The 24762-nt window shown below is 40.5% G+C and overlaps 1 protein-coding gene across 2 annotated transcripts in view; it reads right to left on the reverse strand.

Annotated features, from left to right (window-relative positions):
- The window catches only part of SLC17A8 (solute carrier family 17 member 8), a 44649-nt gene extending 25213 nt beyond the window's left edge, over window positions 1-19436 (reverse strand). For both annotated transcript variants that reach the window (XM_039245593.1, XM_039245592.1), the window contains exons 1-2: window positions 19336-19436; window positions 5822-6074 (exon numbers count right to left, since the gene is read on the reverse strand). In XM_039245593.1, the coding sequence (XP_039101524.1) occupies window positions 5822-6074; window positions 19336-19436 (354 nt within the window). The remainder of the gene's footprint in view (window positions 1-5821; window positions 6075-19335) is intronic.
- Window positions 19437-24762: the final 5326 nt, after the last annotated feature.

Below are 24762 nucleotides of genomic sequence, written 5' to 3' on the forward strand. Positions count from 1 at the left end.
ATTTTGTGCTACTATGTGCCACACATTTTTCTAGGCACTAGGGAAGACAGTGATTGCAGTTCACAAAAATTCCAGTGCGGACAGCAGATAGCAAACAAGTACAAACTGTGTTAGATGGTGATCAGGGATGAGGAGAAAAATAAAGCAGGTAAGGGAACAGGAAGTGCTGGATAGGAGTGAGGTAGAGTGCAATTTTAGATGGAAGAGCCAGAGAAGGCTTCACTGGGGAAGTGACTTTTGAAGAAAGCCCTACAAGAAAGAAGCAAGCAAAATCATGCTCTTTAGTATCTGAGAGAACTTTCTAGGCAGAGAAATAGCAAGTGTAAAGGCCCTGAGGTTAGAGGAATAGCAAGATATCAGGATAGCTGAAAGGTAATGAATGAAGGACAGGAGAATAGGAGTTAAAGTAAGAGAGGCTCAAATGATGAAAGGCCCTTTAGGTCACCATAAAAATCTCTGTTTTTATGCAAAAAGAATGGAAACCATTGGAAGCTTATAGCAGAAGAGGGACACAATTTTGTTAAGGCACTGTCTATATATTTCCTCCCTTAATTCTTACAACACCTACAGGTAATCATTGGCTCTTCTTTTGTAGATAAGGATACTGAGGCTTAGAGAGAGTAAGTTACTTGCCCAAGGTCATACAATTAGTTACAAGGAGAGCCAAGACCAGGACCTCTTATCTGACCCCAAAACAACAGTTTTTTGCGCTGCTTGTGGAGACCTCACTTTCTAAGACTAGAGTTCTTTGCCTTGCATCATGGAATGACCCAAGGAACCAAGGATCCAAGGCAGAGGGATCCACTTCATCCAGAAGCTAATTATCAATCACAGTGACCTTTGCTCACACTTTTCTCTCTGAGGGGATGGTGCTTTGGTCTATTCTCCAAAGGAGATGATACATGACAAAGAGCATGTAGGTCTGCTAAGAACTGACTTTCATCATCTCTTAAGCCCCATTAGAATCATAATGGCCCCATGTATGCACTATTACTATAAACTAGCCACCATGTCTGGTACTGTGTTAGGTGAAGAATGGCCCCCAGAAGATTTACACACAAAAACCTCTGGAACCTATGAAGGCTGCCTTATTTGGGAAAAGGGTTTTGTGGATGTGATAAAACCAAGGATCTTGAGATGAGTTATCCAAGATTATCCAGCTGGGCCCTAAATCCAATGACAAGTGTTCTTATAAGAGAAAGACAGAGAGAGATTTGAGACAGATGAGGAGAAGACACACAGCAAAAAACTCAAGTGAAGACAGAGGTAGGGACTGGAGTTATGCATACATATGCTAAATATGTAACAACTTGTGACAGGAAACCAAGGAAGCCAAAGAACACCTGAAGCCCCCAAAGATGGAAGAAGCAGGAAAGGACTCTTCTGCAGAGATTTCAGAGTGAGTGTGGCCCTGATCATTATTTTTATTTTTTTTTGAGAGTGAGAGATGGCATGTGTACAAGAGAAGGGGAGGACAGAGGGAGAGAGAAACTGAATCTCAGGCAAGCTTCACGCTGTCATGACAGGGCTCCAACCCACAACCCTGAAATCATGACCTGAGCTGAAATCAAGAGTCACTAGGCCGACAGAACCACCCAGACACTCCGACACCTTCATTTCAAATTTCTGGTCTCCGCAACTGTAAGGGAATAAATTTCAATTGTTTTAAACCACCATGTTTGAGGTAATTTGTTACAGCAGCCTTAGGAAACTAATATAACTACTTAATATATCAGCACCAAAGTAACTCATTTGATCTGCAAAGCAGGTCTTTTATTCCCATTTTACAATAAGGGCAATGAAGGTCAGCAAAGAGTTGCTAGAAATACCGTTCCTGCCTCCTTGCTCACATTTCCTTTGGAGAGCACTCTCTACCCCTACCCCCCATCTCAGCACCATGGGCCTCTCCCCCCTGAGTGGCTAATCAGGCTCTCTCTGTCTGTCTCTCTCTGTCTCTCTCTCCAATCTGAACACAGAAATCTTACTTTGAAAACACTGAATACTTGAACCAAAAACAAGCCTCATTGGAGTCAAGGCCAATCAAGTACATCAGCTCCCCGGCAAGGCACTTCAGCTTTGGAGAGCAGTGAGAAGCCATGGAAAAGGAGAGAAAACAGTCCATGGAGAGGCCTGAGACGGTGGCGCATACTCAGAGAGAAGCAGACGAGGGACCATGTGGAGCAACAAAGCTGGAGACCTGAGTTAAGGATTTCCTAGTTCCCAGTAGGGCCAGCTCCACTCTGTCTTCCTGGCAAGGCCTCTGTTTATGCCTTGGAAGGAAATAGGTAAAGACTCCTTTTCTGCCCCTCATGGAATAGAGCCTGGATTTCAGTCCCACCACAGGCTAGGTCCCACTGTCCAGGGAACACACTGCACAAATAAACTTATCAGACCTGCTTTCTGCTCTTCACTCTCATAAGATCCCCTACAACCTTACCATAATTCCCTTTTTAATTTGACCTGTTTTCACTGCATTTCTACTCCTTGCAACCAGTAATTCCTGACCAGGACATAAGGGCAATTTGCCCAAAGTCCCAGAAGTTAAGTTTGAAATAAGGTCTGGCCAATTCCAAAGCCCATCCTCTTAACTCTCCAGGACTCATGATTCATGGGAAGGAGTTTGGACTTTTCCTGAGGTTAAAAAGGGATGATTGCAGAGTTTCTCAAACATCAGTCATTTATTTATTGCTTGCCATATGCTGGATGCTATTCAAAGTGATTCACATGTTTTAAAATTCATAATTATTAAACTAAAAATGAATATTCACACATCAGCTAAAACTATGCTGTATACCACTGGTAGAATATATGTCACATATTTGAGAGACCTACATATCTATGCTGCTTACTTCTCTCTCTCCTTTGAAAACGAATATTTAAAAATATCTAGCCTTACCCCACCATAAAATGAAAAACCAAATAAACAAAAATACCAGATATTCAGAACCTTAAAACAATCAGTGAAATCTTTGTCATCAGGTTGAACATGTTCACCTGGTATGTAAGCTTTGTTCTATCTGAGTGAAAGGGAAATGACCTGCTATAAACTAGATTTACTGTCAAGTTTCCGAAAGGCTACAAACTCCTATTTTTGAGACCAGAAAAAATGATGCAAAGCGTATTTTAGATCTCAATCCGTTTCTCTAAGACTCCTAAGGGAGAACGATTGACACCAGAGAGCACACACTAGCATTGCTCCTTAGGTTTATCAAAATGTCTCTTCCACATGCCTCAAAGCAGATTCTGTTGACCTAGGCCTATCTTTCCAGGCAACAAACAAATGCAAACCAGCATCTCATTTGATCTGGGCCTTGGCAGCCAAGTTTTAATTAGCTAACCTTGCTCACAAAAGACTGGGAGAATGCATGTGATACACATCTGAAACCTCACTAATATACATCATCCTTTATTTAAAAAATGCATGGATTGCCCCATTACACTTCTACTGCCCTCCCTCCCCACCAAAAAATAAACAACTAGCATATCCTTTTAGAACAAATTCAGCCGTGGCATAAAAAAGAAGCTAGAAGACTCTCCATTGTGCTCTTTTCATCTGACAGAATAATCTTTTAGCTAAAAAAGATAAAACCAAACAAAACAAAAACCCACAACTTGCAGAGCCAACTAAAGACTTCTTTTTAGTGGATCAAAATCAAATTTTCCCAAACCAGTGCTTGGCAGGAACTGTTCCAGGTAATGTAATAATGAGGCATGAAAGAAAGTGTTCTACAATAAAGTCCAGGAAATATGCACACCATACCCCGCCCCATTGGAGATTCTCACAGGATACAGCACAATAAAGGCTGTATTTCATTTCATTTCGTTTCTTCTTCACAGCAGAACAGTGACTTGCCAAACACCAATTTGGGAAACTCTGATCTAAATGTTTCTTCACATATGGACAAGGACCAGAGAACTATTAGATACCTCTCTACAATCTGAATGTATTTCCACATGAGTTATTCCAGCATGTGTGTTCAATACAATGCAATGTGTACTTATTGGGTATCTACTGGACATATATTTTCATTTCTTTCCCCATAGCCTCTATACTTCTCTAGGCCTACTACTTAAGAAGCAAACCAGAATGTATATTTCCAGTGATTCATAAAAACAATGCTTTTAAGTCACATCAGAGTATGCTTGCTTATGACTACAACAGCCTTGGTTTGAACTGGGCCTCCTACTTCTGCTCACTTCTATCCCAGTCCACTGGGAAACCACTGGCTAGACAATAATTATTCCAGAGCAGCTTTGATCATACCACCTTTCTGCCCAAAGCCCACCTATGACTCCCTACATGGTTTAACAGGCTTTACCTGGCCTCACCCTTATTTACCCAGGTGTCTCCCTGTCTTTTTTTTTTTTTACATTTATTTATTTTTGAGAGACAGAGTGAGACAGAGTGTGAGGGGAAGAGGGGCAGAGAGAGAAGGAGACACAGAATCCAAAGCAGGCTCCAGGCTCTGAGCAAACGTTCAGCACAGAGTCTGATGCAGGGCTCGAACCCATGAAGCCATGAGATCATGACCTGAGCTGAAGTCAGACAGTTAACTGACTGAGCCACCCAGGGGCCCCTTGGGTGTCTCCCTGTCTTGATGCTCACTCTAATACTCTACTCTCTTAACAGAGGTTCTCAGCCTGGAGTCCAAGGATGGAATCCTGTTGATCTATGAAGTTGGATGGGAAAAATCATCATTTTTAGTTTCACTAACTGCTAGCTGAAATTTAGCATTTTCTGTGATCATGAGTGTAGGCAACATACCATAGTAGTTATCACTATCTGTGACTATCACTTGTGGAAATTATAAATCTGTTTGCATCACAATCATCACCACTATCTTAAACTATGGTTTATACTTCAAACTTTAAAGCTACAGCAATTGTTAGACCCATTGCTAGATTTTGTCATCTGATGTGTTCATAGAGAAGTCCATATGTCTCTATATATCATAAATTTTATTTTTAAATACTTTGACATCTGTATCCTATCATACTTGGTTTCCTTTATAATCACATGCATTTTATTTTAAGAATTTAAAATAAATTATTTTGAAAAGGTGTTTATAAGTCTATAGCAGGTTGCCGAAGGGGTCCATGGCATTGCACAGAAAAGATGAAGAACTCCTATCTCAGTTCCTAAACACATCATTCCCGTTCTCTATCTTTCCTTTTCTCTCCCTCCCTCTCCCTTCTCTCAGACAGTCTTTCACACATGATGTTCCTTTTTCTTCACTCTTCTTTTCACCCCACCAAACACTCTTTGTCAATCCCTCCTTATCTTTCAAAGCCATCATTTCCTCTGGGAATCCTTTCACAATATCAAAGTCTGGTCTAAAGTTCTCCTCTATGACACCTGGCGTTCTGAACGTCTTTAGCATAGCACCTACAGCTATGAATTACTTTTCTTAAGTTTACTTATTTTGAGAGAGACAGAGACAGTGCCAGAAGGGTAGGGTCAGATAGAAGGTGAGAGAGAATCCCACGTGGGCTGCACACTGTCAGCACAGAGCCTGATACAGGGCTCGAACTCAAAAACCGTGAGATCATGACCTCAGCAGAAACCAAGACCTGGAAGCTTAACCAACTGAGCCACACAGGTGCCCCAAACTATGAATTGTAATTACTTATTTGTACATCTCTATGAGGGCAAGGGCCCATCCTGTGATGTTCACCGTTCTATTCCCTCACCTTACACAGTCCCTGGCATGTGGTAGCCATTCTACATTTTTGTCACATCAGTGGAAGAGGCGCATGCTTTCTTTCCTAAAATAAGTCATTTGCACAGCTGTGGCCAAAAGAGCCCCCACCAAATTCTGACCTGAATTTCTGGTTTTCCATCAACATATACAGTGCTGTTGTTGACCATTTCCACGATGGCAACTCCAAGATTACAGCGAATCCCAAAGGAAATGCAGAATCCCAGCCCACTCATAATGGCAATGATGTAACGCTTGGGGATGCCACAGCAGTGGCAGTTGCAGAGTGGGGGCTTCTGCCTGGAAGTCTGCACTGGCCTTCCTTCTTCATCCAGCTCAGTGTTATCTTCTTCCTCATTGGTACCATCAATTTTTCTACAGTGGAAGAAAAATGGTCAGAGATGAAAAGTCAGGATTAGAGAAAAAAGGAAGTGTACTAGTATCAAAAGAAGAAAAAGGGAGACCCAAAGTAGAATACAGCCTGCATTTTAAAAAATTGTTATTGTCGGGGCACGTGGGTGGCTCATCTGTTAAGCGTCCAACTTGGACTCAAGTCATAATCTCATGGTTTGTGAGTATGAGCCCTGTGTCAGATTCTGTGCTGACAGCTCAGAGCCTGGAAACTGCTTCGGATTCTGTGTCTACCTCTCTCACTGTCCCTCCCCTGTTTGTGCTCTCTCTCTTAAAAAGTAAACATTAAAATTTTTAAAAAAAATCTTAAAAGTTATTATCATTAAAACAAACGATAATAGCTAAAATTACTGATATTCTGGATATTGCACTTTTATGGGCATTAGATCATTTACATCTCATAACTCAATGACTTGGATAATGTTATCTTGCCATTATAGAGACCAGGAAACTAAGTCATTTGAGATGGGATACAAGTTAAGTCCAAGTATGTGTCCTCAACAATATACTTTACTGAATTTCCTGCTGGACAAGTACTGACAGACTTCAGCCACATTGAATGACACAGCTAACTATTACACTTGACCTTGAATTTACTGTCACCTAAAGTTTGCTTAAAATATATACAGTGGAAAATCAACCCATTTGCAGATTCTTAGCTCGAGGTAGCGAGGTACATTTTCTCTCACTACATGTACCCAGTTGGTTGTATATCCTTTCTTCCTAGGTGGTTCTTCTAAGGTGGTGATCCTCTGGCACCTTTTAACCAGATGTTAGGATTTTTCATTGACTTCTACAGGTTCAGATCACGGTATGTCAATTATAGTGAATTTACGCTTTTCTTAAAAAAATAAAAAGTACTTTGGCAAATTGAACACTATGTCAATTATAAAAGGAGCTATTTGCATCTTCTTATATATTGTAACCCTTTTGAGGATGTTGCCATGGCCCAATTAAGGTTCAAGTTTTTGTAAAAAATGAGCAAACCTTGTAAGTTTCCATGAATATGAAATTCAGTAATAAGCAGGTAATACAATTAACAGAATAGACTGAAACACGGAATAATTTACCCACAAATCCATAGAAAATATGAGCTTGGAAACTTCTTAATTCTCCAGAAAAATCAGGTCTAAAGTATATGTATAGAGAAACAAATATACTAGATTCAGTTCAATTCAATTCACCAATATTTATTCAGTGAGTACGGTGTGTCCGGCACTGTGCCAATTGTTGGGGAACAATAAAGAATGTGACGTGACTTCTGCTCTCCTTCAGCTCTTAAGCTGATGAGGACAAAAGACACATAACAAGGAGCTATACTTACTGGATGATGCAGGTTTTATTGAAATCAAAGTGAAGAGCAATGATAAAACAAGGGAAGGAACTTTCAATTTTAACTGAGCTCAGAGTGGTATCTTAATGAATGTGTGTGCACGCTGAAGTAACCACAAGAGACCTTCAACAACCTCTCAGTGTACTATGTACTTAACTGCATTTATGTTGATGCATTCTACCTTTTCTTCAGTAATTCCATGCTTCTACCCAAGGCCAGCCAGATCTCACACCCTCTCATCTACTCAAGGATATTGTTCCAGAAGTTCCCACTCCAATACTTCAATTATTTTCTCCTCTCTACTAGAGCATTCCTGTTGTCTACAAATGCACTCTTATTTCTCCCACCTTAAAAATTAAAATAAAAACAATTTCTCCTCCAGCTACCCCCCCATTTCTCATCTTCTTTTATTTTTATTTTTTAATTTTAATTTTTAATTTTTAATTATTTAAAAAAATTTTAATGTTTTATTTATTTCTGAGAGAGAGACAGCATGAGCAGGGGAGGGTCAGAGAGAGAGAGGGAGATACAGAATCTGAAACAAGCTCCAGGCTCTGAGCTAGCTGTCAGCACAGAGCCTGATGCAGGGCTCAAACCCACGAACCGCGAGATCATGACCTGAGCCAAAGTCGGACACCCAACCGACTGAGCCACCCAGGCGCCCCTCATCTTCTTTTTTAAGAAAAATTGAAAATCACTGTCCTCAATTCCCCTCCTCCCATTCTGTGTTGGAACCACTCCAACCAGGTACCCTCTAACCTGTTCAAGAAAATTGCTCTTCTTAAAGTCAACAATGCCTTGGCTCATTCCAATGGTCCTCAATCTTTGGTCCCCATGTAATCAGTCTATCACCAGCACTTAACACAACTGATCACTCTCTCCCCTTTATTTTCTCCCAGGAAACCACACTCATGTGCTCTTCCTCTTAATTCTCTGACCACTCTCTCTGCTTTGTCTCTTAGGCTGTCTCCCTACTTCCTTGACCTGTAAACACTGGGATGCCCAGGACTCAGCCAACAGATCTCTTTTGTTTTCTATGGACACTCTATAGGTGACCTTATTCCATCTGTGGGCTTTAGATACAATGCATACATTGAAAAATCTCAATTTTCACATATAGACTTATTTGACATCTTCTTGGACGCATAATCATCTCAAACTTAACATATCCAAACTGAGTTTTTCTAAAAACATTAATTCCTGAGATCTTTCCCATCCCAAGAAATGATAATTTTGTTCCACTGGTTGCTCAGGCAAAAGTCTTGAAGCCATCCTGAATGCTTCATTTCTTCTCCACCCCACATCCAATCCAGAAGCCAGTGTGACTTAGCTTGAATATTTACACTTCCACTTACTTAGCTGTGTGACTTTGGCCTAGTTAACATGTCTGGGCTTCAGTTTCTTCATCTGTAACCTAAGGATTATGAAAATAGTTTCTTCTTCGTGGGGTTCCATTCAGGATTGTCCTAAGTGGATTATTATATTTAGACCATTTAGAACAGAACTTAACACATGTAAAAACTCAATATATACCAGCTACTTATATTACATTAATCCTCACAAACATTTAATGAGTCCATTCTGCTAGGCTCATCCTTGATGACAGGTATTGCCATTTATATTGATGTCTAAGAGTCATAGGACTACTTATAATGTGCAGCCTCAATGGTCTCCATGAATTTCTGGAATCAGAACACATATAATTTGAATAGCATGGAAAACAAATGCTTTAATTTTGACAGACCATTACAATAGTACTCTTAGTATTTGCTAAAACAGGGATAATATACAGCCACACTAATATTTGAATAAAGCAAATTCAGTTCTCTCTCCCCACATTTTCATATCATAATTTCATTATGGATAAAACGGCTCAGTGAGACATAGGAAACCTAATACTTCCATTTGGCACAAATGTAACTATAGTCCAGAAAGCAAGAGTGGATTGGCCAAGCCCACACAGCCAGAAGAGGGTAGAGGCAGGGTGGAAAAGGCTTTCTCATAACGATCAGGTCTCCTGGTTCCCTCTCATGGATGTTCCCAGCTTGCCAGGCTATGTTCTGCCTCAGTGATCTTTCTGAGTCACCTTGTCATCTACATTCCACTACTTCGTAGCCATTGACCCAGGCACCTTGGACAACCCAGTAGAGGAAAGTAAGAGAGTGGACTCTGAAATGAAAGAAATTGAATACTATTTCTCCCAGGTGCTAGCTCTGTGACTTTGGCAAAGCTACGTGAGGACTCTAAGCCACAATATGTTGGCATTAGTTTGCCAGGGCTGCCATAACAAAGTACCACACAGTGAGTGGCTCAAACAACAAAACTTTATTTTTTCACAGTTCTGGAGGCCAGAAATCCAAGATCAAGGTGTTGGCAGGATTGGTTTTTCCTAAGGCCTCTCTCCTTGGCCTGCAGATGGCTGTCTCCACATCACCTTCCCTCTGCATATCTGTGCCCAGATTTCCTCTTCATATAACGACACCAGTCATTTGGATTAGGACCCAACCTAAAGACCACATTTTAACTTAATTACCTCTTTGTTTGTTTGTTTAATCTTTGTATTCTTTTGTTTTATCTCTGAATTCTTTTATTTATTCTTTCATTAAGCTTTTCTTTTTAACTCCAGTATAGTTAACATACAGTGTCATATTAGTTTCAAGTGTACAATATGGTGATTCAACAATTCTATATATTACTCAGGGCTCATCAAGTTAAGTGTATGCTTAATCCCCTTCACCCATTCCCCCTCCCCAACTCCCCTCTGGTAACCATCAGTTTGTTCTCTGTAGTTAAGAGTCTCTCTCTTTTTAATTAACTTTTTTTTGTTTACTTTTTGATTTACATCCAAGTTAGTTAGCATATAGTGCAATAATGATTTTTTAATTACCTCTATAAAGAACTTATCTCCAAATACAGTCATATTCTCTATGGGGGTACTGGGGTTATGACTTCCACATATGAATTTGGGTGGAACACAATTCAGTCCATAACAACCCCCATCGCTTAAATGGACTAATGATCATAGCTATCTCATAGGGTTGTTTTAGTGATTAAATGATATGATATGCACAAAAATTATTTAGTGCAGTGCCTGGTACATAAAAGAGCTTTCTATTACTAAATGGTAAGCACCGCTATTATTGCTATTAATAAAATTGTTACAAGCTAGAAGTTTAGCATCTCTCTATAATCAGGCAGATGCTTTGGATGAAGAGTAACACAGACTAACATTTTCAGGCACCATATAGTCTTGAGGAGCTTAATTAAAAACAACCCCAGATGCTATGCTCTGAATACACTGGGATTTTGGCTGGAGGACTACCTTCCCACAGGCTGCTCCCCGCCTAACACTAGACACAGCAGAGATAGGAGGCAGGCCCTTTCTTGCAAGAGGCAGGACTCCTCTGATGGGCAACTGACTCCAGGACTCCTCATTGGTCTTGCAAAATTTCCTAGTACTGTGGTGTAGTCTGAGACTCTTTCTTCCAAAATCCTTCCTTTTCCCCTACACAGATAGCATCACAGTCCAAATGCTCTCCCAGGCCCCCTCAGCTCTTTCCCCATTTTCCCTCAATGAATCTGTTCTTGTCCTAGCATCTCCTTCTTGGATACCTGAACCAAAACAAGCATTCTCTGTGTGCATTATGCCATCTTGGATATCCTGAGAGTTTCCAGAGAGAAAACACAATAGTATGGAGGACAAAGAGAAAAGAAAGAGGAGTGTGATAAAGAGGAAGATACACCCCAAGGAAAGAAGTATGGGATCCCCAAATAGGAGGACCGATAGCTGCCTCACCTCAAGCCACCTTTTATAGCACTGCCCTGAGTTGGAGATAGGATACGGGGAGCAGTGGAAAGGAGGCCTGGGCCCTGAGTCCCAGTTTCCTTTGCCTGAAGTACTAGCAGAGCCACCAGACTTCAAGCTACCATGGACCAGACACAAACATGGATCATCCACTAGAGGGACCTCCTGAATTGTTTGTTCATCCTTTGCACAACCTGTTTGCGGCAGGAGGGGCCCCATCTGTATCAAATGAAAGCAGGTTGGGGCCTCAGGGTCAGATTTGAGCTGTTTTAAAAAAACAGTTAAATAGTGGAACAAAGATTTATTCACCCCTGCCCAGAAACAAGTTTGCTTGCTTGTTTTTCTAAAGAGGATTGGGGTCATAAGAATAAGAAAAAGGGACTCCTGTCTTCAGAAATGGAGGGATTTAGTTACCCTAAAGAGATGTTTATCGTATTAGGTTTTTTGGTGTTTGTCTGCACTTGGTCTATAAGATCAAAGAGTCTTCATTCTTGCCAGGGTAACATCTGTCTTGATGTTTCTCCAAATACAGAGAGCTGCCCTCTATGGGCAGCTGGCTCCTTACACAGTAGAAGAGCATAAGCCCAGTGTTCACAGACACAGTTGTCCAATGAATAGCTCAGCCCCAAGAGTCTAACTGCTTACTTACTTAAAATTCGAATGTACCCAGTACTTATGAAACAGGTTTGGTTTGCTCTGGTCTGATAGGCAGTAAGGTCAACATTTGGAGCACCAAGCAAGCAGAACTTACAGATCAGTTTATGGCTTTTTAATCCATTCACTTGCTCACTTATGGTAAGTACTTTTTTTTAATGTTAAGTTTTTGGGAAAGAGAGAGACAGAATGTGAGCAGAGGAGGGGCAGAGAGACAGAGACACAGAATCATAAGCAGGCTCCAGGCTCTGAGCTGTCAGCAAGGACCCCAGCCTAACTCACAAACCACGAAATCATGACCAGAGCCAACATCGGACCCTTAACCAACTGAGCCACCCAGGTGCCCCATGAAATGATAACTTTCATAAAAGGGAGGAGGGACTTAAAATCTGACTCCCAGAGCTAGTTTGGGATTTGAAATAGGATCTCATGAGTGTGGCTCTCAGGACATCAGATGCAAAAAGATCTCAAAAAAAAAAAGTACCTGGTCAACTCCTACCCAATCAACAATGTCATAGTGCCTGTATTTCTGTAGTTCTTCAAATTAATATCTTCCAGTAGACTATAAGCTCAAAGTCGGGAGCCAAGTATCCCTAGCACCTAGCACAATTCTTCAAATTTTAAAGTGTTAACTTGTTTTTATTTTCCTCCAGGTAATTTCAACATTTCCTGTCCCTTCATTGAAGCAGAGAGTCAGTGCTTAGTACCTAAGCAGGACATGGTAAGATGAATCATAAGAAAAATAAAAAAGTCTTGGTCTCTATGGCTTTTTTTATTCCAAAAGCCTAAGCTACAGGTGACAAATTGACAGCTCAAAGGCCAGTCTGGCTCAAAGACAGGCTTTGGGTGTATGGTTTGATGTGTGTGTGTGTGGCTTTTTAGAATTTGGATTAATTTCTAGAGTTTACAAATCAGGAGAGCACTTCCAAATAAAATCAAAATATATGTTCAAATCTTAACCTCCAGTGTCTGTGAATATGACTTTATTTAGCAAAAGAGTCTTTGTAGATGTAATCAAGTTAAGATGAGGTCATATTGGATCAGAGTGGGCCCTTATCTGATGACTAGTGTCCCTATAAAAATAGAGGAATTAGAATATAGACACAGAAACTCTGGGAAGAAAGTCATGTGACTACAGATGCAGGGACTGGAGTGATGTGTGCCTATAAGCCAAGGAATGCCAATTCCAGCAGCCTCCAGAAGCGAGGCAGAGACAAAGATAAATCCTCCTTCAGAGCCTTCAGAGAGAGCGTGGTCCTGCCAACACCTTGATTTTGGACTTCTGGCCTCCAGAATGGTAAGAGAATAAATAAATGCAAGACATTCAGTTTGCGGTACTTTGTTATAGCAGCCTTAAGAAAAATTAATGCAAGGGGCATTCTCCTATGAGACAAGATTTAACATATTAACATACTGGCAAAGGCCAGAAGAAATAGTTCTAACGAGATGCCAAGAAGAGTCTGACAATTTCTCTCTCTCTATTTTAAAATAATTGTGTACTAATTTCTAGTCATTATTGTACTGTGGGCAGAGATTGGCCACTCTCAAGTTTTTAAAAAAAAATAACTCAAGAGTTTCTTGTGGGTCAGTAATTGAGCAGAGCACATTGTTGAAGTCGATTTGACAATCAGTGACTTCTGACTTTCAATTTGACCATGAGTGAATTAACCCTTTGAATAAGAGCCTAAAGATAGGGACCAAGAGAAGTCAGGTCATGGTTTACAAGCATGTCCAACACCATTCCTCTTGCCATTCAGATTCATTTTAAGGAGAGAACAACCAAGGCCATAAGAATATTCTTCTTTGGGTTCAGGGACCTACTTTCTCTCCTTTCCGTCTTTGTCCGATAAACCTAAATTATATACCTATTTCATTTTTTAGTGCCTGTTACAATGACTACTGAATTTATTTGGCCCATATAGTTGAATTAGTGAGGATTAAATTAGCTAAAATGTTGAGATCTGTTATTGGAATATAAAGATTTATGACATTTTCAATGTCAATCATAATCTTCAATAAATAGGTGTCCCTTTAAATCTTTTGTTTTTTAATCTGCTGTAAACATTATGGCAGATTATAGAGAAAGGGACCAAAGACTCAAAAAAGGAGCTGTGCTATATGCATTTACTAGATAAGGCAGAAAACCCACAAGCTGACTATATTCCTCAGAAAGCTGGAGGAACCACACTCCATTTATCAAGGCAATAAGGAATGCAGGGTAATAAGGCCACCAGCACCAGTGAACCTGTCTGCAGTGGCTGTCCTAGGCAGACCCCATCTGACAGCAGAGGATGCTGGTCCAGTACGGGGCTCCCCGTGGCAGTCAGAACACTAGAATCTGGGAGTAGCAGAGGCCAATGGCAGCACTTCAAGATCAGAGAGGATAGCAAGGTCAGAATGGTGTTTGAGGAAACTGGCTCACAGCAACTGACAGACTTGAGGTTGAACACAGAGGATGGACACAAGAGTGTAAGATGTTTGGGCTGCTCGTGAACATACATCACAGACCTTCCCCTTGGAAAGAGGAATTAAAAGGTCAATGGACGGCTGGCTTGGCTGGTGGGTATTAGCCAGTTTCTGCTCTCAGCCACCCAGTTCCAGAGCAGCGGCATGTGGAGTGGCCATGGTAGCAGAGCTGGAGACTGTGCTTGGGATCCCACTCACCAAGACTGACATGGCTACCACTGCTGTCAGCAACAAAACCAACGCTGGGTCCCTGCTATGGCAAAATCCCTGAGGAGAAACCAGCCTCTTGGTGGCAAATTGTTTACATCAGACTCCTTCCTTCTTGGAAAGGGTAGCAATTCATCTTGACTGGGTAGGGCTGACATATATTCCATATATAAGCCTGCAAGTCTTGGCCAGCATCATTATCTGAGGAGTCACAGAATCCTGATTAGCCAAGGTGAAATCCCACATAACATCACCTAAGACCAAGATACCCAATTCATAGCAAAGGAAATACAGCAGGAGGCACATAACAATGGCATCCACTGGACCTACCACGAGCTGCAGCATGCAGAAGCCGGTAGCCTGCCAGATCTGAGGAGGCTTCTTAAAGATGCCCACTGAGGCATCAGCTCAGAGAAGAATCCCTGTGAGGATAGAGCACCATCCTTCAGGATGCAGTATGTTCCATAAACCAACAGTTATTGTCATAGTGCTGTGTCGCCGGTAGGTAGAATACACTGGTCTGAGAAACAAGGGATAGAAGTAGAAGTAGCCCACTTACCATCATTTCCAGTAACCCACTTCTGAATATCTTATTTCGTTAACTTTAGACCCAGTGGGTCTAGGAGTTCTGATGCCCAAGGAAGAATTCTTCCACTTGGGAATACAATGAAAATCCCACTAAATATAGCTATAACTGCTGCCCAGTCATGTTGGTGTCCTCATGTCAAGGCCAAAAGGCAAGGCCAGGGGTCATCTTGATAGAAGGGCTGCTGGTCCTGAACTGGTCCTGATCCTCAGCAGGGAAACCCACAGTCAATGACTGACTGATGCAGAGACATAAAAGACTGACTCCTTTGCTTAATGGGACAACTCGGTGCCAGTTATCCCCAGATCCTCCCACTGTGCTCCGGCCCCTGTGCAGTACCTAATATCACATCTTTGCTTGGTGTTCTCCTTTAGTATCCTGCTTTACTGCCTCCCAACTTCCCCCTCAATAAATCATATCCAAGACTCTCCAAATCCCTGTCTCAGGCTCCGCTTTTAGAGAACTCTAGCTAAGATAGAAGTGGAGCAAAATAAACCAGGGAAAAGAAACAGGGAATGGGTGGGAAGAAGAAGGGAAGGGGGCTTTATCTTGAAATAGGAAGGTTAGGAAAGTCTTCCCTGGGAAGGTAACCTTTGACAAGAGATGTGAACATGGGGAAATAAACCATCAGGCTGCTAGAGAGAAAAGCTTTCCGGGTGAAAAACATAGGGTGCATCATCTGGCACAGGAATGGGTCTGGGGAGCTCCAATAAGAGTGCAGAGTATGGCTGGAGTGGGGTGAGGCAGGGAAAGAAGGCCAGGGATGTCAGATTTCTCAAGTTCCCAAAGATCACGTACGGCCTTGAATGCCGTTGAAAAGATGCTTGCTTTAACTCTGAAAGAGGTAGGAAACCGTGAGGAGGTTTTGAGCAGGGGAGAGATGTGATCTGACTTTGCTTTACTAGAACTACCCTGGCTGCAAAAGTGGAAGCCAGGCTGCCTGAGTTTCTGCAGGCAGAAAGTAAATGACGGTCACAGCAATTAGAACCCCAGGCCCAACTGACCTCAGAACCTGTTCTCATGTACTTGTATTTGTCAGTGGAGCACACAGTGCATGTCTGGCACATATGTTGAAATCACACGCACTGAATGCTGAGGATGGACACAACACACAGAGACTGGCTCCATCTCTTTAAAGGGAAAATATAAACATTTATAATGAGACTAGGCACCCCTTCAGTTTCCCTTGGGGGAAGTCTTCAATACTACATACTACAACTGATTAGGAGAAAAGCCCATACTTGCCATAAGATCCAGAGGTTGCTGGCTACACTGTGGTCCAAGTGAATCCCTAAGCCTAAATGAGTCATTAAGTTTAAAGTCAGTAAGTGAGAAGAGCAAAGACACTTAGTTAAAGAGGTCACATAGTGTAACGAGTGAGAATGGTGGGCATAGAATGTCTGGTCTGAAACCCAGCTCTGCCACTTACAGGCTGTGTGACCTTGGACAACTTACTTAACCTCACTGTGCCTCAGCTTTCGCATCTGTAAAATGGTTAACTGTAATATCCCCTACCCCTTAGGATTTAATAGAAGTAAATGAGTTTACAGTGCCTGGAGCATATAATGTTTGCCATTATCATTTTATTATACATAAACAATTAGAGGACACCCATATGTCATGTAAGTTGAATAAATCTACATGTCAATTTCTAGATATTAACTCCCAAATTTAATGCCTTCTATTTCATCTGTTCCAATACTGGACTAAAAATGAATGTATTCTTTCTTCCTATGCTTCTGAAATATTGTTGTACTTTTAGCTGATTAAATTGTTCAGCTGCTTTTTATCAATGACTCTTCCCCAGGAAGGCTAATAATGCCTGACTGTAATCAGCCCCATGTGTGAACTTCAAATGCTTCTCTATGCATTTGGCACTTCCCTGACCGTGAGGAATGCTCAGTAATTAAAAGGCACCCCAAGAATTCCATTTAGATGATGATTTCAATATCAGATATTACAAGACATCAGTGAGTTACACTGCTTGATAAGTTAGGAAGTCAGAGTTTCTAACTTCCAAATGTTCTTGTTCCTTACAAAGCAGAAAACAGTTTTTTTCTGCTTTTTTTTCCATTGGATTCTGCCAACTGGTTTTAGGTGAAAAATTAGCAAGGGGAGGGAGTGTTCATTATATACCAGACTCTGGGCAAGGCCCTTTATATATAAATATCTCACAGACAAGGTCAACACCAAGTGTGTGGCAGAGTTGGTCTCACTGGAGGAGACCTAATTCTGGAGCTTTGCTCAAACACAGCTAGAGTTTAGGGTAAACTTGGCTTGCTGGCCAATTAATGCCTTTTTTTTTTTTTTTTTTTTTTACCATCCTCTGCCAATAACTTCTTTCTAGAATCACTGAAAGACAGGGTTCTAGTTTGGCTCTGTCTTTTCTCAAGTCATTCTCCAGTCAAGACAACAGTGATAACATCTGCATGCATTTTAGTGCATTCCACATCTTTAGCCCTGGGTTAGACATTTTTCTACTGTGTCATGATTCAGTTCCAAGGAAACCGTTCAGAGTCTCAAACACATAGTTCCATTGAGGGTTGAGGTCACACAACTTGGAAATTATAAATTTTGTTCTATTTCTAAGCAAACCAATCTGGCAAACAAAAGGATCTTCAAATGGATCATCCAATCAAACATAGCAAAACCATCTCTTACAATAAGTCTCTTACCAAAGAAAGTGATTAAACTTCAAAAAAGCAATTCAACTTAACATTGAAAAGAAAATTCCTAAGTACTTCCTTGTCACATATTTTGTAAACTAAGGCACAGAGTCTGGTAATTATAATGGTGATTGTAGTCCACTCTGGTTTTTACCCCTGACTTTGTCAGATTTCTTTCTCATTAGACTTGAATGTGCCAATCAAGAAACTGTGCCTTCCTTTTTCATTTTTAATCAAATGAACACCACCGCAGTAAGATGGAAGTTACCTGGGGAATGTGCAACACAGGATAAAACATTCTTCAAAGAAAAGGTCATTACAATCATTTGCTATGTTTGGTTGGTTTATCCTGCTGTCAGATAGGTTTTTATCTATACACAGTAATTCAGTGTAGGTCTAAATGAAACCTTTTGTTTTTAACTTTTAAATTCATGACAGGGTGAGCCCAGTTCTCTTACTAGGAAAGCTCATCAAGACTGATGCAGTGGAAAATTTCACACTGACAGGAGCCTCTGTGTTATAAAATGCAAGGAATAGAATGCATCTCTGTGTGCCTAGAAATAGTCCTTTGAATGCTAAATTTTTTTCATTTAAGAAATAACATATACAAGTTACAAGGAGATGCCAGATGGCATTTCACTCATTGGGATTAGAAATAATCATTCAAACATATAAAAATCTTATCAGGAGTATTTTTCACGTTTATTTATATCAGAAGGATTAAAGAAGTTGTCTTACCTTGTACATAAGGACTGCTTATTAATTCATCTATATAACCTAGAAAGGCATTTACTATGTCTATAAAAAAATCACAAATTAAAATGTCACATCAGTTCATTCATTTGTGGCACACTCTCCCAATAATAATGTATTTTACTTTAAAAAAGATTTAATTTTTTTGGTTTGAACAAAAACATTCACTTTAATGATAGTACTTAATATTTTCCCACTGTAACCATGTAAGGTTTTTTGACTTAAATACTAATTTTTAAAGATACTTTATTCAAACTATTGTGTAACTATTCTTTTCTTTCAAAACCACACAATCAGCAACCACTGTATATAGTTTATATAACAAGCTAAACACATACCTAATTATCATTTATAGTGCAAAATTCCTAAAAAATTATTTCAACTAAAAGCATACAATATAAAGTGATTCCTGATTTTGTAATTAACATGAAATATTATTTCCCTATATCTCTTCCAATTGAATGCCAAACACACAATAGGCAATATCACCATCTCCGGTAAGTACCAATACTGCCATATAAGCAGAACGCCTATCTAGGTATTTTCCTATTCAACCTTATACTTTTCGATGCATCTTTTTTTTTTTCCCTCCAGATATAGTGTGTCGGAGCTGGAAGGAGCTCCAGAAGCCATCTAATTTGACCTACCCACTCCTTTTTCAAAATGTAGCTTTTAAAACATGAAGCAAAGTGTCTCAAACACTGGCAATGTGAAACTACTCACAAATAAACTTAAAGTTTGCATTCAAACTTTACCTTTGTAAAATCCCCAATGAATCTCCCACGGCGTTCTTCACTCTTTCCTTTCCAGGTTTCAAAATTTTTTCTTTGAAGGTATCAAATGCTTTAAAAGGCATTTTGAATAGGTATAGGAGGCCTCCAAGCACTAAGAGTCAAGTCTCAGAAACTGTCATGCTTTCTCATTTCCAGCATGGGAACCACTCTGCTTCCCTCGATGAACACCCTGAAGTCAGTTCTCATGGAGGTAACTACTTAAAATCAAAAAGGAGATGAAACCCAGCCCAGATCTTTCAAGAGGAGACAAACCACGCTCCCCCACCTCTCCCCACCTCAAAAGAGGCCAAGTAGTGTCTGACTGGGAATTCAGTCCCTTGAAAGCTACAAGCTCAGCAGCAGCCTGTGGCGCTGTCTCCGGCAGCCACTCTCAGGCTGAGCGCAGCCTCACTCCCTCCCTGGGGCTGCATCTGGAGAAGCTGAAGTGGGTTCCAGCCCACGAGGTGTCCTGAGACCAGCGACAGAAACTGCAGCCTTTCTCCAACCCCTCCTGCTGCCTCTGACCACATCCCCCTCCTGCCTCACTCAGCCTGTGACTCTCACAGAGTGATCCTTTCCAAGGTGATGCTATAGTAACCGGCACAATACCTGCCCCTCAGCCGCTGGGGATTATTAATGGGCTCTCAGCCAGAGCAGACACCCAGGGTGGAGTGTATGAAGAATTTACAAGTCCTCTGCTTCTCTGAGGTCTGGCCTTAGAGACAGGCTCTCAGCCACCACATGATGCCTTTTATGCCCCTCGTGGGAGCCATGAAACAGTTTTTCAGCCAGACACTAGTAGGGATGTGGTCCTCGGAGGGGTGCTTGCTCTCAAGGGGGCTAAATGCAAACATCTAGGAAGCATTTATTTGCTTCTAATCAACAGAGCAGGATCTCAAGGTGTGACGTTGGGACCAACTAACTGAAGGTATCTGAGCTGGTCCTAGTACCTGCTTAGGCTTCTTCACTGGTCCTCACTGTCCTCAGGAGAAATCCAGGTTCTTTATTATCTACCATGGCTCACAAAGTCCTCCTTGGGACCCCAGCCTTGTTTCCTTGTCACTCTGCTGTTCATTTCAGTATTTCACTGAATTCATTGAGCTCCATATAGCCTCTGGGTTTTGCTTAAGCTGAACCTTCTGCCTGGGTAGCTCTCCTCACCCTTCACCTGGGAAATGTCAGGGGATTCTTAAGTCTCACTGATATGTCTCTTCCTCTAGGGACCCTCATAGACAAGTCCTTCTTCCATGCCTCCAAATCACCCATCTTCTGCCCCACTAGGACCTAGTCCATAGTGGGATATAACCTAAAGAGTTGTTGAACTGGGGTTAAAATATCACATGCTGCTCCCACATTTATGGGCAGCAGGTGATGCCTCTGTATACGATGTTGTCATGAAGAAACAGCTTTCATCTGCATGTTTCCAGTGCTCCAGTCCCCCCAGCCTGCATGTGCCTGACAAATCCTGTGTTTTAGCCTCTCAGATTCCTCAAAAGTCATGTCCACAGGACCAGTAATTGCCAACTGCAAGCTGCAATACAATCCTTCCCCAAAGTTTCAATTAAGTTATCTAAATCAGAGCTGGATCCTTGGAAGGTTAAATACTACTATCAATAATAACTATTATTATTATTATTATGGTTAATATTTTATTGAGCCCTGTCTATGGTCCAAACTATGTTAAGCATTCTTCATGTACTATCATAATCTTTCCAACATTGCTTTGTGATTAGTACTTATTTTTCCCAATTTTACTAACAGGAAGCTGAGGCCAAGAGGTTAGACTGGTCAGGTTTTAGATCCAAACAGCTTGGCTCCAGCCATTCTCACCTGTCTCTCCATGTGTCACTCTCTCCTCCTCCATCACACCCTCCATCCACACTGCCTCCTCTGACTTTATTGAGGTATATTTTGCATATCCGAGAGTTCATCCATTTCAAGTGGACAATGATTTTTAACGAATTTACCAAGTTGTGCAACCATCACACGAAAGCACAAAGCAGAGAGAACATGTCTATCACCCCAAAAAGATGCCTTATATTCACTGTTAATCCCCATCTTCCACTCCACCCCCAGTCTCAAGGCAACCATTAATCTACTTTCTTCCTCTATAGATTTGTGTTTTCTGGACACTTCATATAAATGGAATCATACAACATACGATCTCCTGTGCCTGGCTTCTTTCACTTAGTATAATAATTTTGAGGTTTGTCCATGTCACAGCTCATATCAGTAGTTTGTTCCTTCTTTTTTTCTTTTCTGTGGAATATTTCACTATATGGACTTACCACATGATGTCTATCCATCGACCTGTTGATGAACATTTAGGTTGTTTCCAATTTCTGAGTATTAGGCATAAAACTGTTAAGAATATACCCATGCAAGTCTTTGCATGGACATCTTTTCCTTTCTCCTGGGCAAATACATAAGAGTGAAATTGCTGGGTCATATGGTAAGTATATGTTTAACTTTTTAAGAAACTGCCAAATTATTTTCCAAAGTCACTGCATTATTTATTCCCACCAGTATGTATGAGGTCTCCCATTTCTGCACATCCTCACCATTATTTGCTGTCTTTTTTAGTATAACCATTCTAGTAGGTATGAAATGGTATCTCACTGTGGTTTTAATTTGCATTTCCCTGATGACTAATGACATTGACCACTTTTCATACACATTTTGTCCATTTGCATATCTTTTTTGGTGAAATTTCTATTCAAATATTTTAACCATTTTTATTTATTTATTTTTTTACAAATAGTTTATTGTCAAGTTGGTTTCCATATAACACCCAGTGCTCATCCCCTCAAGTGCTCCTCTCCATGCCCATCTCCCCCCTCCCCCCCCACACCCATGAGTCCTCAGTTTGTTCTCAGCATTCAAGAGTCTCTCATGGTTTGCCTCTCTCCCTTTCCCCCACCATTTCCCCCCTTCTTCTCCCCAATGGTCCTCCGTATTTTAACCATTTTTAAATGAGATTTTTGTCTTATTATTGATGGGTATATATTTTCAATCTGTTTTCAGATTGTTTTACAAATATTTTCTCAGTCTGCCATTTGTTTTTTCATTTTCTTCATGCTGTTTTCGAAGGATAAAAATGTTTAATTTTGATGAAGTCCAATTTATCTATTTTTCTCTTTTATAGACTGCTTTTGTTCATATATCTAAGTAATCTTTGACTAGCCTGAGGTCTTAAGATTTTTCTCATATTTTTTCCTCTATAAGTTTTACTGTTTCAGCTCTTACATTTAAGTGTATGATCCATTTTGAGTTCATTTTAATATAATGGTTTGAGGCGAACATCTAAGTTCATCATCTTCCATGTGGATACCTAGTTGTCTAAGCACCATTTGTTCAGAAAGGCTAAACTGGATTAATTGCTATTGTTGGCACCTTTGAAAAAAAAATCAGGTGAATATAAAGATTTATTTCTGGACTCTCAATTCTTTTCTATTGATCTTCATGTCTATCCTTGTGCCAGTATCACCCTGTCCTACCTCTAGCTTAATATAGTATGACAAAAATTCCTGTCAGCCCATGATTTTATAAGGATAGTTCCTGGCCACCAATCTTGCCACCTACAAACCCTCAAGCTAAAACCCCAGGACATCACACATCTAATTACTCCACCACCAAAATCTTTACCCATTTCCAAAAATAAGCTCACTCATTCATCAAAAGCAAATACAATCAAAATATAATATACCCTCTTGCTATGGAAAGCATTCACTGGTAGAGTTTCTAACCTTCCTCAGTTACTGATCTCTTAAGTTACTTATCTCTTGGAGCACACATTGGATGCACTACTAGGCAAAGACCACTTGACTCTCTTTCTTAAGGGTCAAGTTTTTATTTAAATTCAAGTTACTCAACATATAGGATTGGTTCCAGGAGTACAATTTAGTGATTCATCATTGACATATTTAACACTCAATGCTCATCACAGTAAGTGCCCTGCTTAATGCCCATCACCCATTTAGTCCATCCCCCATACACCTCCCCTCCAGCAACCCTCAGTTTGTTCTCTACAGTTAAGAGTTTCTTGTAGCAACATGGGTGGAACTTGAGGGTGTTATGCTGAGTGAAACAAGTCAGACAGAGAAAGACAGATATACCATATGTTTTCACGTATATACAGGTGGATTAGGAGAAACTTAACAGAGGACCATGGGGGAGTAGAAGGGGAAAAATAGTTGGGGAGACGGAGGGAGGCAAACCATGAGAGACTCTTGAATACTGAGAACAAACTGAGGGCTGATGGGGGTGGGGGAGAGGGAAGGGGGTGATGGGCATGGAGGAGGGCACTTGTTGGAATGAGCACTGGGTGTTATATGGAAACCAACTTGACAACAAACTATGAAAGAAAAGTTAAAAATTAAAAAAAAAAGTTTCTTATGGTTTGCCTCTCTCTCTGTTTTTATCTTTTTTATTTTTCCTTCCCTTCCACTACGTTCACCTGTTTTGTTTCTTAAATTCCACATATGGTATTTGTCTTTCTCTGACTGATTTTGCTTAGCATAATACAGTCTAGTTCCATCATGTCATTAAAAATGGCCAAGATTTCATTCTTTTTGATGACTAATATTCCAGTGTGTGTGTGTGTGTGTGTGTGTATACATATGTATACACATTTTCTTTATCCATTCATCAACTGATGAACATTTGGGTTTTTTCCATAATTTGGCTATTGTTGATGGTGTTGCTGTAAACATTGGGGTCCATGTGCCCCTTCAAATCAGTATTTTTGTATCCTTTGGATAAATACCTTGTAGTACAATTTCTGGGTTGTAGGGTAGTTCTACTTTTAGCTTTTTGAGGAACCCCATACTGTTTTCCAGAGTGGCTGCACCAGTTTGCATTCCCACCAACAGTGTAAGAGTGTTCCCCTTGCTCATGAAACACACATGTACAAAAGTTTCTTAGTGGTGATTTAGATAGTTGATAATGGTAATAACATTTGTGAAGTAATTTCTAGGTGTCAGACTTTAAGCACTCAACTCATTTAACCCTCACAATGACATTCCAAGGTAGGCACCATCATTATATCATCTACAGATGAGTAAACTGAGACACAGAGAAGTTAGGTAAACTTGTTTAAGTGCACACAGCTAAGAAACTAAATAGAGATGGAATATGGACCCAGGAAGTCTGGTATTAGAGCCTGTACTCTTAAATTTCACACTAGAACTGTTGATAAGACAAGAAAATATAAAGCCAGACTTTAAAGAATTGAGGCTCATTTTATTTATTCATTTGTTATTATTCTTGAAGACCTCCTATGTGGCAGCCCCTTTGAAGTATTGTTATAGGTTGAAATGTGATATTCCTCTTGAAGAAACAAACAAATCAGGAAAATGAATGAGTGCATTCAGCGAGTGAGCTCCATGTATGGAGTTACGGAAGCACAGG

Source organism: Hyaena hyaena, unplaced genomic scaffold, assembly GCF_003009895.1.
Source record: "Hyaena hyaena isolate Hyena2069 unplaced genomic scaffold, ASM300989v1 scaffold_261, whole genome shotgun sequence".
Classification (NCBI taxonomy): domain Eukaryota; kingdom Metazoa; phylum Chordata; class Mammalia; order Carnivora; family Hyaenidae; genus Hyaena; species Hyaena hyaena.